Source organism: Leptidea sinapis, chromosome 28 (assembly GCF_905404315.1).
Source record: "Leptidea sinapis chromosome 28, ilLepSina1.1, whole genome shotgun sequence".
Classification (NCBI taxonomy): domain Eukaryota; kingdom Metazoa; phylum Arthropoda; class Insecta; order Lepidoptera; family Pieridae; genus Leptidea; species Leptidea sinapis.
In genome coordinates this window covers 3,570,477-3,585,815 of record NC_066292.1, presented here as the reverse complement: position 1 = coordinate 3,585,815, position 15,339 = coordinate 3,570,477, and the positions used below count along the sequence as shown (strand labels likewise).

General features: G+C 37.6%; 1 protein-coding gene and 5 non-coding genes across 6 annotated transcripts; all 6 read left to right on the top strand.

The window, feature by feature from the left end:
• The first annotated feature begins 1,668 nt into the window (after positions 1 to 1,668).
• LOC126973111 (uncharacterized) lies at positions 1,669 to 8,924 on the top strand. The gene is made up of 3 exons (XM_050820253.1): positions 1,669 to 1,751; positions 5,345 to 5,445; positions 7,755 to 8,924. The coding sequence occupies exons 2-3, from the start codon at positions 5,362 to 5,364 to the stop codon at positions 8,862 to 8,864; spliced, it is 1,194 nt and encodes a 397-aa protein (XP_050676210.1). The 5' UTR covers positions 1,669 to 1,751; positions 5,345 to 5,361; the 3' UTR covers positions 8,865 to 8,924.
• LOC126973187 (5S ribosomal RNA) lies at positions 5,806 to 5,924 on the top strand. The gene has a single exon (XR_007731278.1). It is a non-coding gene; the product is annotated as a 5S ribosomal RNA (ribosomal RNA).
• On the top strand, positions 6,008 to 6,126 carry LOC126973190 (5S ribosomal RNA). Its single transcript, XR_007731281.1, has one exon. It is a non-coding gene; the product is annotated as a 5S ribosomal RNA (ribosomal RNA).
• Positions 6,210 to 6,328, top strand: LOC126973186 (5S ribosomal RNA). Its single transcript, XR_007731277.1, has one exon. It is a non-coding gene; the product is annotated as a 5S ribosomal RNA (ribosomal RNA).
• On the top strand, positions 6,412 to 6,530 carry LOC126973189 (5S ribosomal RNA). The gene has a single exon (XR_007731280.1). It is a non-coding gene; the product is annotated as a 5S ribosomal RNA (ribosomal RNA).
• Positions 6,614 to 6,732, top strand: LOC126973184 (5S ribosomal RNA). Its single transcript, XR_007731275.1, has one exon. It is a non-coding gene; the product is annotated as a 5S ribosomal RNA (ribosomal RNA).
• Positions 8,925 to 15,339: the final 6,415 nt, after the last annotated feature.

Below are 15,339 nucleotides of genomic sequence, written 5' to 3'. Positions count from 1 at the left end.
ATTAGCGCTTAAGTCGAGTAGAGTTTCTTGAGACTTCTTCTCATTAAAGAGCTCAATCAACTTTGACGTTGATGTCATTTCTTTGATCTACATGAATAAAGTGATTTTGATTTAATTCTCATTAATTCTCGTACACAATGCACCCAAGAGGGTATGACCATAGGTCTTTGTACCAATCCCTGCTCGACATCGTCACTACACAGCTCACTCACGCGCTCTCTGTGATCTACTCTACCTCTAACTTCACACACATTGAGTCCATACTGATGCCTACATTTTCTACCTGACTCAACGAATAATCTGAATGTGATAAGAGGATAGTATCATCATATAGCCCAGTGGTTAGTGACCTTGCCTCTGAGCTGGAGTAGTAGACAGTCCTGGGTTCGAATCCCGGTAGGTGCAAACATGATATATGATGATATTGGATGTTTTTTTCCGAGCTATACATGTTTATATTTATAATATAATTAAGTATGTATACCTATCGTATCTAATAATATTTCGTTGTCTTGCACACATAGATAAGGCTATAGGTACCTATTTTGGGATCGAGATAAATAATTGGTGTAAGTGACAATAATATTATTAAGTATATTGAATGTTACTGATTGCTCTTCCATTCACGATAATGCCTTTATCCACTTCTTCTAAAGACACGACTTATTATTGACAAATATTAATATATTATTATCTTTCGTCTTGCCACGACAGTTTATTGTTTACCTATGCTGAGTAATATCATATGTGAGACATAAAAACTTTAAATGCACTTGTCTAAATGCTTTAAAATAAACAAAATAATGTTCGGACGTAGTTTGATAATTCTTTATCACAATAATTTACATGACCCCTACATACATTCAGAAAAATAGTCACTCATTTATCACAGATTTACGATGAAGTGTTCAATGGTTTTGATACACCATGATCATGTTATGTAGTTGTACAGTTACATAAACTGTTTCCATTATACGTATATCTTTGAATAAAGAATAAAACAACGAAAAAATTTTTTTAATGAAAAATTAAGAATTCTTAAATTTTAACAAGTAAAACAGACTAACAAATACTGACCTATCTAGTAATAAGAACAATTATATTTGTAGGTAAGTGTTAATATAAATACCTATTATGAAATGTCTATTGACAGATACTTGGCCAATTTCAGAATCTCCTCCTAGGCCAAATAATATAATATACCTAATAGTACAAGTACTAGACTGCAAATCTTAAGGTAGGTACATACCTACATACTTTCTTTCACGTACCGATAAGGAATGAACTTGCTTATGTGGTGCTTCTGTCTAACACGTTGATAATCAGAAACCTTTATAGAAAACTCGCAGCTCGCCCTTCCGATCAAATTTAATAAAAAATGTAACGCCTCTATCTTTTTAACAGCAAAAATATTGCAAACTTAGATTTACTATTTTGTTTTTCTTTTTTAATTTATTTGGATTTTCGTAGTATAATTTTATTAAATGAAATCTAGTCTATTTTACTCGGTACCCCATAAGCCAATTTACTCGTGAAAGTATTTTTTAAAATCTTTATATACATACACCGAAATACCTACAGTTCTTTCTTTATAAAATTAGTACAGACACATTAATTATAATCGCGTTGACAATGGAATCACGCTCATTATGTTCGGAAGGCTGTGGGGCGTGACACTAGGATGTGAACCCCGGTGGTCACTGGCTCATTCCCGTGCTCACAGTTGGGTATCGAACTTGTGTACTATGCAGGTAAGTGAGACATTTTGGCAGTTATATTTAATTAAGCAATATTTTCCATCAAGTTTAACACCATAAAGAGAGTAATTAATGTTGCTGCTGTAAGTACGTTATGTGTTGCAGTTATTTTCGTATTCATTTTTATTTTCGGTGGAAATTAGCACATTATGTTAGCCTTAATTTTATAATAATTGTTTTTATTATTCATTCAGTTTTATTTATTTAGAGCATTGGTAACAACACCATCAGCTCAAACTAAAATACAATAAAAGAAGAATATTAAATTCATTTTTCAATATACTCGACAAGAAAACCCCCATTAGGTTTATGAGCAAGAAAAAATTCTTTATTAGCCCCAAAGTCAGACCTCCACTATGTCAGAAACTTCGAACTATTCGTAATCGATATGTTGTGAACTTGTGATACGTTTGAGTTTTAGAAAATAATTTGAGAAATATTTGGAAGCCAGTTCCCTAAAGCCTTTATCATGTTAGTAAGAATTATTGTATGTATTTCTTTTCTCGGATAGTGGGTTACTGTTTTGAAACCGTCCGGATAATACAAAAACAATGGCTCCGTCCGTCTCAAATCGTAATATGTTTATTGCGTTCTTCAAATAAATGAACAGTGGGTACACTAACATCTATTATAAATGAATATTATGTGAAAATGGGTCGAGAATAGATCTCTCTTCTTCTTTCTCACTTGCCTTGCTACTAATAGGTACTCTCCCTCGGCAACTCTTAAAATTTTTGTGATAAAATATACTAAATACAAAGGAAATGAAAATAAAAATTAGTTAACACGTAGCAGAATTAAATTATGAAAATATATGGATTCCTTGTAGGTGTTTAATTTGTACTACCAACTTGACTAATTTATCCGAGTCTTCACGTTACACCGTAGATACACACACCTGACACCAACATACAGTTATGAGACTATGTATATGTTGGTATGTGTGTATGTATGAACATATATGTCGTACGTCACGCCACAAATTAGGATATCATCCCGCCCACTTGGATGTGTCCGGTGGTATTCACTCCACAGTGTGTATTTCTAGGCACTTTCTTCCGTGTACGACGAAGCTGTGGAATGAGATGAGTGCTTTAATAACAGAAAAAGTAATAGATATAATATAGTAATTCCAATTAAATTCTATTTTATGCTTTTATAGATTATGTTTAGTTTTACATTTACAAATTAATGTGAGAAAATATTACGAAGTAGCTTTCACTCTTTTAAATTCAGCATAAATAAAATGTGGGATTGAAACGCAAAAAACGCGTCATCAAATGCATAGCATCATAAACGCGGCTATTTTTGGAAGAATATCTGATTGCCTTTAACAAATCCACTGAGTTATTGTAATTAATAATTATACAAATCATTCAATAATAAAAAGTCAACATAAAATGTAATATATCGCTTACCACCGAAAATAATATTTAGGAACCATACCAGTGATTATGTTTATATTATAGACTTTGTCACACTGCGTTTTGCACGTATTTATTGCAATTTTGTTTATTTAATAAGTATATATTATTCAGCAAAAAAATAATAAGAAAAAGCTATTTAAGATAAAGTCCATAATAATAAAGATTAAAATTATAATATTTGAATTAAATATAAGTTACATACATGCATACATCCTGAACAGAATCAATTTGTTATAATATCGATATGTTTACAGTCTCCTGGAAATAATCGATAGCAATATGCCAAATGATGACTGTCATGTTAAACGGCTTATTGGTACCTATTCATAGCTTTACATGACGCACGAAACAGTATCTAACTAGTGGGGCAAATAAATGTAGATTCACTTTGAATCTCAATGTAGTTAAATATATAAGTATTAAGCTTGTAAAATGTTTAAACTTATTGTAATCTAATGATATTATAATCAGCTCTTTCTTATATGAATTGTTCAATTGTAATACGTAAAAGTTATATTTCTAAGTTAAAGATCTAAAAACCTGTAAAACCTCTAAAATTTTCAGTGTTTCTCAAAGCATGTATGCATGTATAATACATAATATAAACCTCTCGAATCACTCTATCTATTAAAAAAAGCATACATATGGACAGACAGCGGGAGGCGATTTTGTTTTATACTATGTAAGTATTGATGTAAGCAGCCAAATCTAGCATTTGCATAAAGATGTCATGCCATAGAGTACAAAAGGGTACGACGGATTATAACAATAACTGTATGTATCCTAGACAACATTGTCCTGATTTCGAAAATAAATAAATGTCGGTCAACGAACAATAAACTGGACAATAACGGTTTAACAGTGAATGAATGAAATCAATAGAAACGAAATGACCCGGAACGCTGAATGAAATGTTTGGTCTATGCTGATAACTGAATAAACGTATGAAATGTTCGATGGGAACAAGAGACTTATAGAGATTGAGTGGCGATATATGAGACAGTATCATCACATACAGCGGATCTTTATAAACGAACAGCAGTTCATAGTTCAAACCGAATTCCACCTTCGCACGACTCGCATCAAGTTAGGATTTCATCCCCACCATCTGGATGTGTGGCGGTCCTCCACAGTGCGGTTTTCAAGGAGCTTTCTTCCTCGTACTACAAAGCTGTGGAATGAGCTTCCTTGTGCGGTATTTCCGGGACGATACGACATGGGTACCTTCAAAAAAAAGCGCGTACACCTTCCTTAAAGGCCGGCTACGCTCTTGTGATTCCTCTAGTGTTGCAAGAGAATGTGGGCGGCGGTGATCACTTAACACCAGGTGACCCGTACGCTCGTTTGTCCTCCTATTCCATAAAAAAGCAGTGTTTGTAGAAGCATTGATTCTCATTGCGTGTTAGTTTTAAGTTCTTACTCCTTCTAAAAAGTATTTGCTAAAATAATAAAATATTCATTGTTCGTATTTACGTCCATATGAACGCAAAGATTATTAGAATGTTTTTTCGGCAACCGTCATCATGGATCATCAGCTCAAACCAAAACTCCTTAACAAATTTAAAAAGCAATTTTTTCCCTTTGTGGTATTACAAGAAATATGTTTTTTTTTAAACAAAATTCGTGTTTAAGTAAGCCCTGCAGTTTTATTTTGTATGTTAATACATATTATCTACAAATTTCAAAATAAATCAAATAAGCTCTGGACTATACGTGTTAAGTGATCACTTGCCATCAGTGATCAGGTGACCTGCACACTCGTTTATTCTCATATTCCATAAACATATAAATAAATAAAACAAAAATCATTGTAATATGAGCGAGGTCAAAAGGTCATTTGTAATGAAATAATTTTGACAAACTTCATGGTTCATGCCTCGTGGCCCGTTCGAACACACTTCCGGTTGATTTCATCACATTTCCTCTCTCACAGCGTTTGGACAATATTATGTTGCGTGCAATTATCATACGAATGGTATTTATGTTCAACTAAAAAAGATGGTGGATGGAGATAGGTACGAGGTAACAAACATAAAAAAGTACAGTCAAATTGAGAACCTCATTTCGTTTTTGGGCTGAAAAAAGGAAGATAAGGATGACATAAGATTAATTTTAAGTAATACGTAAGTAACTTCATAATATTTACTTATGTTGTTTCAGTGAGCGCCGCATCCACAATGAAGATTCAGTTACTGTTGTCGACGCTCGTAATACACAGAGTCCTCACTTTAGACATCAAACAACCTAGCGATACTGTACAGGTAAATAGTAATACTATAGTGTACTCAATAATAGGTTTTAAATTCCAGCTTTAATTAGTCATTAGCATACATTATGTCAATCATAAAGGTCGGCGATAAGTTCTGCTATCAATTTAGGAACTTCATTAATTATACTAAAGTAGGTACTTACGTTATATTAAAATCAAAGTAATTAATAATTTTATCGTAGTTGGTATGTTTTGTATTATATTGTTATATACGAATATTGTCATCAATATGGAAAAGATTTATAGTTTATATTTATTTAAAAAAAAATTGAAACGCGAATGCCACCGTCAAAATATTTGCATCCACAGCAACCCTGGTTAATATTGGTTCATAATGTTCGCACAATCAAACGCCAACGTCCATACCACGTTGAATACACCGGTTCTCGTCCGATCACCGAAGTTAAGCAACGTCGGGCGCGGTCAGTACTTAGATGGGTGACCGCTTGGGAACACCGCGTGATGTTGGCTTTTTGTTCATTTAACTGTTATTTTATTTTGGTTTAGTTAATTGGTGTTAATATTATTGGTTGATAATGTTCGAACAGTCTATCGCCAACGTCCATACCAGGTTGAATACACCGGTTCTCGTCCGATCACCGAAGTTAAGCAACGTCGGGCGCGGTCAGTACTTAGATGGGTGACCGCTTGGGAACACCGCGTGATGTTGGCTTTTTGTTCATTTAACTGTTATTTTATTTTGGTTTAGTTAATTGGTGTTAATATTATTGGTTGATAATGTTCGAACAGTCTATCGCCAACGTCCATACCACGTTGAATACACCGGTTCTCGTCCGATCACCGAAGTTAAGCAACGTCGGGCGCGGTCAGTACTTAGATGGGTGACCGCTTGGGAACACCGCGTGATGTTGGCTTTTTGTTCATTTAACTGTTATTTTATTTTGGTTTAGTTAATTGGTGTTAATATTATTGGTTGATAATGTTCGAACAGTCTATCGCCAACGTCCATACCAGGTTGAATACACCGGTTCTCGTCCGATCACCGAAGTTAAGCAACGTCGGGCGCGGTCAGTACTTAGATGGGTGACCGCTTGGGAACACCGCGTGATGTTGGCTTTTTGTTCATTTAACTGTTATTTTATTTTGGTTTAGTTAATTGGTGTTAATATTATTGGTTGATAATGTTCGAACAGTCTATCGCCAACGTCCATACCACGTTGAATACACCGGTTCTCGTCCGATCACCGAAGTTAAGCAACGTCGGGCGCGGTCAGTACTTAGATGGGTGACCGCTTGGGAACACCGCGTGATGTTGGCCTTTTTTTTTGATTAACAAAACAATAATTTGTTTTCATCACATTAATCATTATTGCTCGTAAGTTCGAGCTTATAATTTTATTTTTGGATTCATCATGTAATATTTAGGTATATCAAATTGACATTTGAGATGGTGTTTTATTAATATTTTCCCCTCCTATGTTGCCTATAGCATTTTAAACCATCAAAATTATTATTGACTCATGCGTCTAATATTATACAAAGCGTATATTAATGTATGTACGTCAACCAAGAGAACCAAACAGTGCCACTTATCTCACGGAATTCAAGGAAAAAACGCGACAACTTACTTACCGTTACAGGTGTGGTATCAAAATACCTATATCAGGATTACTTCAAATTCTTTACTGCTTTGATCGCCGTTTTAGTTCCAATAATTATAAAGTGTATGGTCAGACCTTTTTCTAACACAAACAGAGAAGATTTCATTGCATAGCTATTAATAGCGCGGTACACGAACATGTAACTAATAAGAACCAAGAGGATAATGCGTTGTAAATATCTCATTTAGCTTCGCTAAGCTTTTGTTTTACCTACTTGCTATAATGGTATTCTCTTGATCACTCCAATTAATTTAAATATATCTAAAATATAGTTACAAATTCACACGTATTTTTATTCTTTTTTTGTTATTATCTTTGAATTGATTGGACTACTAATCTTGTGCATAGAATAGAAAACCTGCATAAAGTAAATCCATAAATTATTTTCTTAGGTATTCTTTATTTGTATATTTTTGTTGGGCTTCTAATTTTTTGAAGAAAATTGATATCGGGTAGTTACAATTAATAGTAAAACTGAGTAACACTCTTAAATCTTTTTCTGTAATGTACTCATCACACTTCAAATAACCGTTTGCGTAAAGTTGGAGTACCTTACTAGTATAAGCAGTATGTTATTACTCGAGTGTATTGAGGCTACAAAACGCCTAGTGAATCGCACTCTCATAGAAATCGCTAATATCCTTCCCTAAGTAACCCATGTACTATTTATTATTTTCAGCCTCCAGATGACACCGCGAGAGGACGGCGGGATGTCATAGAAGAGGAAAAATACTACAATATACACATGGAAGATAGGAGAGATGCTATCAACCACCAGACACCCTGGCTTCCTGCACCACTCCCACCAGAGGACCCCACAACTAAAATATCCATCACAAACGATCCTATTGACCAGCACACTACAGAATCAGTCACCGACAAGCCAACAGGACGGGGAACGAGAGCGTCGAACGAAAACTGGATTAAACTGTATCCCCACAATAATGACCAGAATGACATCTTAACCCCCCCAAAACCAGACCTGATTAACTCCCGAATGCCCCGCGTCAACTTCGTAACCCAAAACAAAGGTCTAGAAGCTTCCGAATCAAGGAATGAAAAGGAGGCAGTGCAAAGACCAACACGTACTGATGATTTAAGGACCGATTTCGTCCGGCCCGAGGAAGACAGAAAACAATACAAGCCCGTTTATCCCCGACAAGCTCTTTACTACCCGGAAGACAACCAGCCGTATTATGATGATAGATATTTCGCTCCCGACGATTTATACAGACGCGATCTCTATGACGGTTATGAAAGCAGGAATTATTATCCAGGATACGTCCCTAGGGTTGATAGATACGATACTTACGACTATATTCCAAGAAAACCGAAGAGAATAATTTATTACGCGCATTTACCTGAAGTAGTGCGTACACCGCCCAGTGTTGATTTAAGATATAGATACTCCGGAGATCCTTATAGACGCTTCGATGATGATGCAAGGACGGCGCGCTATGACTATAGATTTAGAAACAGATATCCTTACGCTCCCCTGAGGAAAGAGGAGAGGCGATTTGGTTACAGGGATTTGGCTGGTTCAGGCACAATTAATAATGACAAAAAAGTTGATGAGAAGGTTACACCTACGCCAATTTTGCCCCAAAAGGATGATAAATTCAAAAACACTCCAAATAACCGCATTAATAGCAGAAATAATATAAACAGTCATCAATATCATGACACGGGCGACGGTTTCAAGGACCAGCTGTCACATAAGAGTTTTCAAGATGGCCGCTTCGATGAGCCGATGTTCTCCGGAAGTATTGATTCTTATAAAAGATACTAACAAAATAATCACAATTTTTGAAGTTAGAATAAAATGTAATAATAAAACTTTTCATTCAAACTTATAATATTTTCTTTAAACTATAATTCTATTAAAATATAAAAGGTTGTAATGAAAAGTCCTAGGAATCTTTTCCGATTCGCTTTTGATTATTTTGACTTAAAACGATTCTTGCAAGTTCTTCATGCAATCTTTATATTTTATTTTTATATATAAATATTTCGGTCACGTTGTTTGTCCGCAATGAATTCATATAATGATAAACCGATTTAAATAAAATTTTGCAACCTGTGTGCAGTTTGATCCAACGTGCGAGATAGGATAATTTTTATTTCGATTCCTGACGCTTCATCATCATATCAGCTGGAAGACGTCCACTGCTGGACAAAGGCCTCCCCCAAAGATATCCACGACGATCAGTCCTGCGCTGCCCTCATCCAACATATTCCAGCGATCTTGACCAGATCGACCTATAATATTATGATATATAATATATAACCTATATGAGCCTTAATATTTTTTAATTTCTAATTTTATTTTATTTATTAACGCACAGTTTGACAATATGCTGTCAAATTATTTCACAAAAAGAAGAGTTTAAAATAATAATTGTAGTTACTGAACTTCTACAAATTTCGTAATAAACAAAAAAAAAATTTTTGAACATTTGTTTAGGCACAGAGTAGGGACTAGAGATGCCAGTTTAAATAATTGTGTAACAGTCTTTATTTTTTTTAACTGCAAAAATACAACAGCTTTAGAAATATTAATACATACAATTATTTCCAAAAATAGTAATTTATTTTTTTGTTTGCCTCGCTGGTGTATCTAGTATTTAAATGCATTATGATGTATCACTTCGGAGAAAGTGTGATACTTGCGGCCAGAGGACAGCTTCTATTAGGTTGTTCCCTCAATATGGTGTCCACCATAGTCACAGATGTGAGATGCTGAATTATGTTATCATAACATTATAGATAATGATAATGTTATCATAGATAGTCCTGAACTATTAAATATTATCCTCAAACTAAGAGCGCCAACACGCCGCACCCGCCATACATCCATGTTTTTTGTACCACACTGTCACTCGAGATACTCTCAAAATTGTCTATCGAGTCGCATTCCCTCTCTATAATACGTCCTTCCCAGGCTTAGATGTTTTCTACCTTACCATAAATAGATTTATTTTGAATGTTAAATATATATTATTAAACAAAAATGACATCAGTCAAACCACCTAAATTATTAAAAAATCAATCACACAACACACTCACCCAAACACATACACACAGATAACATAATATTATGCGTACATTTTTTTTCCTTTCTCGCTTTTTGCTATATGTGTTTTATCTCGAGTAGATTATTATTATTTATAATCTAGCTAATAAGAGATGTAATGTGCTGTAGATTTTATGAAATAAATAAATAAATAATCATTGATGTCACTTTTACGTGGTTAAGGCCTTAGGGAGCAACACTTGTGAGTGGTAGGAACTCTGATAAAGAAATTCTTTTAATTTATTGAATCTGTAATAATAAATGTTATATGTATGATACTTAGACATTTATGCTTTAATTTCAAACAATTGTATGCGAACGTCCGTACAACCTTTCAGTACTTAGATAGGTGACCGCTTGGGAACACCGCGTGATGTTGGCTTTTTGTTTAATTCACGTTAAGCTAACAATTACTATGGTATGGTATGGTATGGTATAGGGCTCCTGTTTCCGCAATTAAACCACTAGCATGGGTCCATTTTGCGTGCAGTAATGGCCGGTTACTCCAACCAGCCCAGCTCCTTCCAGAAGTTCAGAACATTCCTGGGGTGTTCACAGACTTCTTGGAGCGACCTTGTATTGGTTAAGGTTTTTGCCCGTTGGTTGGCCACCCCCGCGCATTCCAGGATTACGTGAGCGACCGTTTCGTCTTCGGTCAGACAACCTCTGCACTTAGGGCTGTCCGTTACGCCGATTGTGAAAAGGTGTTTGTTTAGTGATGTGTGACCCGTTAGGGTGCCCACCATTATACGGATGTCATGTCTGTTGAGGCTCATAAGTCTACGTGTCAGTTTGGGCGATAGTGCAGGTATCGCCACCTTCGACTGTCTACAGCTTGAGACATTCATCCATCGGGTGTTGTGTAGGTCGTTGGTGAGAGAGCGTATCCATGAGCACATTTGGCTGAAGGGCAGTGGCAGAAGTGGCAATGGACCAGACACTGTATTTGCCGATGCCCGCCTTGCAAGCTCATCCGCTGCATCATTACCCAACGAACGACTATGTCCCTTGATCCATTGCAGAGTTACCTGGTTATAAGAGGCAATTTGCTCCAGGGTTTGGTGACATTCGTGTATTAGTGCTGAGTTGTGTGTGGTACCCTTCAGCGCTGTTAGTACCGCCATACTGTCAGAAAGAAATCTGATGTTGTGGCCATGTACCTTTCTTCTTAATATAGCGCTGGCGGCTTCCTTGATGGCTACGCACTCACATTGGAAGATGGAGCTGTGTGTGCCCAAGGGTATGGAAATGTGTATGTTTAGTTCCTGTGAGAATATGCCGGCACCAGTTCCAGTAGCCATTTTCGAGCCGTCTGTATAAATTCTTAGTTCGTTTACACCTGACTGGTCAGCATCTTTCTCATATAGCTGTATGTGATAGTTTTTATGGAAGGTATTTGTTTTAGTTATCTTATCACATGGTGCCTCACAGAGTGGATAATCCTTTGTTACCCTATTCCAGAGCTTATCTGTTAGGCCGTCTTCATTCTTCCATACACCCAACAGCTTTAGACGTAGAGTCGCCATTGTCGCTTCTTGTTGAAAGTGTATGTCGAGTGGTGTTAGCCCTAGAATAGTTTCAAGGGCCGAGGAAGGCGTGGTGCGCATGCATCCTGTTATGGCTGTGCAGGCCAGCCGCTGGAAACGCTGCAGCTTGGTTTGCACTGTCACAAGCTCTGTCCTGGGCCACCACGCTATTGCTCCGTAGGAGATAATTGGTCTGATGACTGCTGTATAGAGCCATCTGCTTATCTTTGGAGCAAGACCCCAGGTTCTGCCTATGAGTCTTCTGCACTGCCAAAAGATGATGCATGCTTTTTCCAGCTTGTTTTCAAGGTGTTTGTTCCAAAGCAACTTACTATCCAGTATAACCCCCAGGTATTTAACTTCTTTAGTAAGGCTTAGTTCGGTGTTGAACAGCTTTGGTAATGTTAGATTACCAAGGCTGCGTTTGTTAGTGAATAGTATTAGTTCCGTCTTTGACGGATTAGCTGTGAGTTTGTGTTGCGCGCACCATTCTTCCAAAATCTTAAAAGCAGATCTCATGAGGCTACATAAGACGTTCTCGACTGGTCCTGTTATTATAATATCGAGGTCGTCAGCATAGCCCACTGTGTACAGTTTCTTTTCGTTTAGCCTTGTGATGAGCTCATCTACCACAAGGTTCCAGAGTAGCGGCGAGAGTACCCCTCCTTGTGGGCAGCCCGTTGCCACCACACATCTAGTACTGGTGTTCACAGTAAATCGTATCACTCCCTATGCCTCAACATGCTGTCTATCCACCCGGCAATTGTAGGATCTACATCATGAGCGGCTAGCGCTCGGCCTATGCTAGTGAAAGGGGTTTTGTCGAAGGCGCCTTCGATATCAATAAAAGCACCTAAGGTTGATTGTTTACGTGATAATCCTTTCATTGCGAGAGATGTTACGCAATAGAGTGCGAATTCGGTTGATCTGCCCTGAGTATAGGCGTGTTGGTTGTCATGTAGCGGTTTTTGTATGAGGGCATTTTCCCTAATATCCCTATCGCAGAGTCTCTCTAGAGTCTTCAACAAAAATGATGTGAGACTGATTGGCCTGTACGATTTGGGATTTGTGTAATCACTTTTGCCGGGCTTAGGGATAAATACCACTTTTACCTCCCTCCACTGGAGCGGTATGTATTTGTAGGCCAGGCATGCCCTATAGATTGCAGTTAAATGCGCTACTAGCGGCCCCATACCGCTCCATTGTAGCAGTCCTGGGAAGATCCCGTCCAGGCCTCCTGATTTAAATGGAAGAAAGCTGTTAATTGCCCACATTACCTTGTCTTTGTCTACCACCCTGTGAGCTGTGGTCCAATCCGTTTGATCCGGTGTGTTGCTCTGCGACGCCACTTCCTCCCACGTCTGGTTGTTGGTGATGCGGCATCCAGGGAAGTGAGTTTGCAGGAGTAGTTCGCAGGTCTCGGGGTCGGATTTGGTGTATGTGCCGTCAGATTTTTTCAAGCAACCTAGGTTACGCTCTGGGTCGCGTGAAAGGATGTTTTTTACTTTAGCCGCTTGGTTTGTGGATTCAATGTTAGTACAGAAGCGTCTCCAGCTTTCTCTCTTCCTTTCGCGGATGCGCCTCTTGAAACGATATTGGGCCTGTTTATATGCATCCCAGTCGTCTGGTGCCCGAGTATTTTTGGCTCTGTTGAACAGCTTCCTTACTTTGCAGCGCAGCCTGTCTAACTCTGGACCCCACCACACACTTTTGTCGATTGAGTTGGGCTTTGTCGAAGTAAGAGGACACGTCTGTTCATAGCTGTTGATAAGTGTTTGAGTTATGTTAGTTACATGAGTTTCTATACCTGCGGTACCGTTATAATCGTCTGGTAGGGAAATGGCCATAAGCTCATTTCTCACCAATCTGTCGTATTTGGTGCGGTCCGTTTTGCGCGGGTTCCGCCTTGGCAGGGCAGGTTTGGTGTTTAAGCGAAGGTTGAACCTAATCCATCTGTGATCCGAGCATGAAGGTTCGTCTGACACGTGCCAGTCATTAACGAGAGAAGAGACATGGTCGGTTGCCAGTGTTAGGTCGATTATAGTTTGGGCTCGCGCCGTAACGTAGGTAGGCTCGGAGCCCCTGTTAAGTATATTAAGGTTAGTTGAGAAAAGGTATATAAGTAAGTCCTCACCTCTTTTATTGGTATTTCGGCTGCCCCAGATGGTGTGATGTGCGTTGGAGTCAGCGGAGATGATTAGTTCCAGCCTCTCTGTCTCGCAGTAGCTGACTAGCGCGGTGAGCTCCGGTGTTGGTACCTCCTCTTCCCCCGGCAAATAGACCGACGCTACGACCACGTCTGATAGGCCTAGGCGGTCATCTGCCTGGAGCTTCACAGCGGTTAGATCTCTGGAACATAGCTCATTTATGATGGTGGTCGTTACATGTCGTGGAGTATAAATACATGAACGTGGTTTACCTTCGGTAGCAGTTAAAAGTTTGCCTCCGATGTTGTTGAGACCACATATATTGCCTTTCCTAATCCACGGCTCCTGGATTAGGGCTATGGTCTCGGTGTTTCCCTCCCTCCTAACAATTACTATTTCTAATACTATTGAAGTATGTAATAAAGGCTCAAAGCACCAAATAATGTCCTTCATAAGGTAGATATAGTCACCAATTTTGGTAATAAAAGCAGTAATTCGGTTATTATATTTTTAAACTGGATTCCTTTAGAATTCAGGATTCTTTTACGGCGTTAGAAGCAAATGACGCAATGAGACAATAGGTAACGGCTTATGAAACACAGCCAGTAGACACTATGTTCATATCGACATTATTGTCAAACTAGAGGACAAGGACTAGAAATTGCCACAAAACAAATTTGTATAAGAAAAAATAACATAAGAAATCAAAACTATTAAGAGAGCTATGAATTATGGTGCGACCAAATTAGAATTAATTAAAAAGAAACAATTATGGTTCTGGATATTTTGGACTTAAATACTTTATAAGTTACGGGACCCTAACATATAGATATGCATATGTACATGTTCTGTAATAAACTAAAAACTATAAATAATATTTTTGTCTTACAACTTCTACCAACCCAACAACCTTAAAAACGATATCAATTATGTGGTAATAATAATTTTATGCGCCATCATGGATGTAAAAATTATCCCAAACTTTAGCAGGTTAACTATACAAACTTACAAAAATCCTTTTAATTTATTATATAAGTTTACATCTGAGATCATTTATATGTCTAGATAGATTGTGACAGCTGTGAAAACGTCGAAAAAAGTTAAGGTTGACTGTTAGTCTCTATAATAACACTGCACGCACAACATAATCATAGTTGTGTAGAGAGTAGATTTGTTTCTTATGGAAATGATGGACAATTGAATCACCGCCGCTCACGTAACATGGTGGAATTACAAAAGCGTTGGCGACATTTCTAAAACATGTAACACATTGGTACGTGGCGGACGAGAATCAAGGAACGATTCCCAATCGAAGCCGACATCACCGTCCGGGTCGTTTGTAAAATATAAGTGTTTCTAAGCACCGTTCTTCACCGGTAACATCTGAAAATACATTGGCTACAGAACTTATAATTCACCCTAAATGGATGTAACGGCCGTTTTAATTATTTCAGCTAAGACGCGACAAATTGTGCGACGTAATAAATCTCGCGTTCAAATTAAAACGCGGAGGGTGAA

What these genes read in the sequence shown, in the direction of transcription:
- LOC126973111 (XM_050820253.1), top strand. Translation starts at nt 5,362, where the DNA reads ATGAAGATTCAGTTACTGTTGTCGACGCTCGTAATACACAGAGTCCTC. An exon ending in AACCTAGCGATACTGTACAG is followed by an intron (nt 5,446 to 7,754) that starts GTAAATAGTAAT and finishes TATTATTTTCAG; the next exon opens with CCTCCAGATGACACCGCGAG.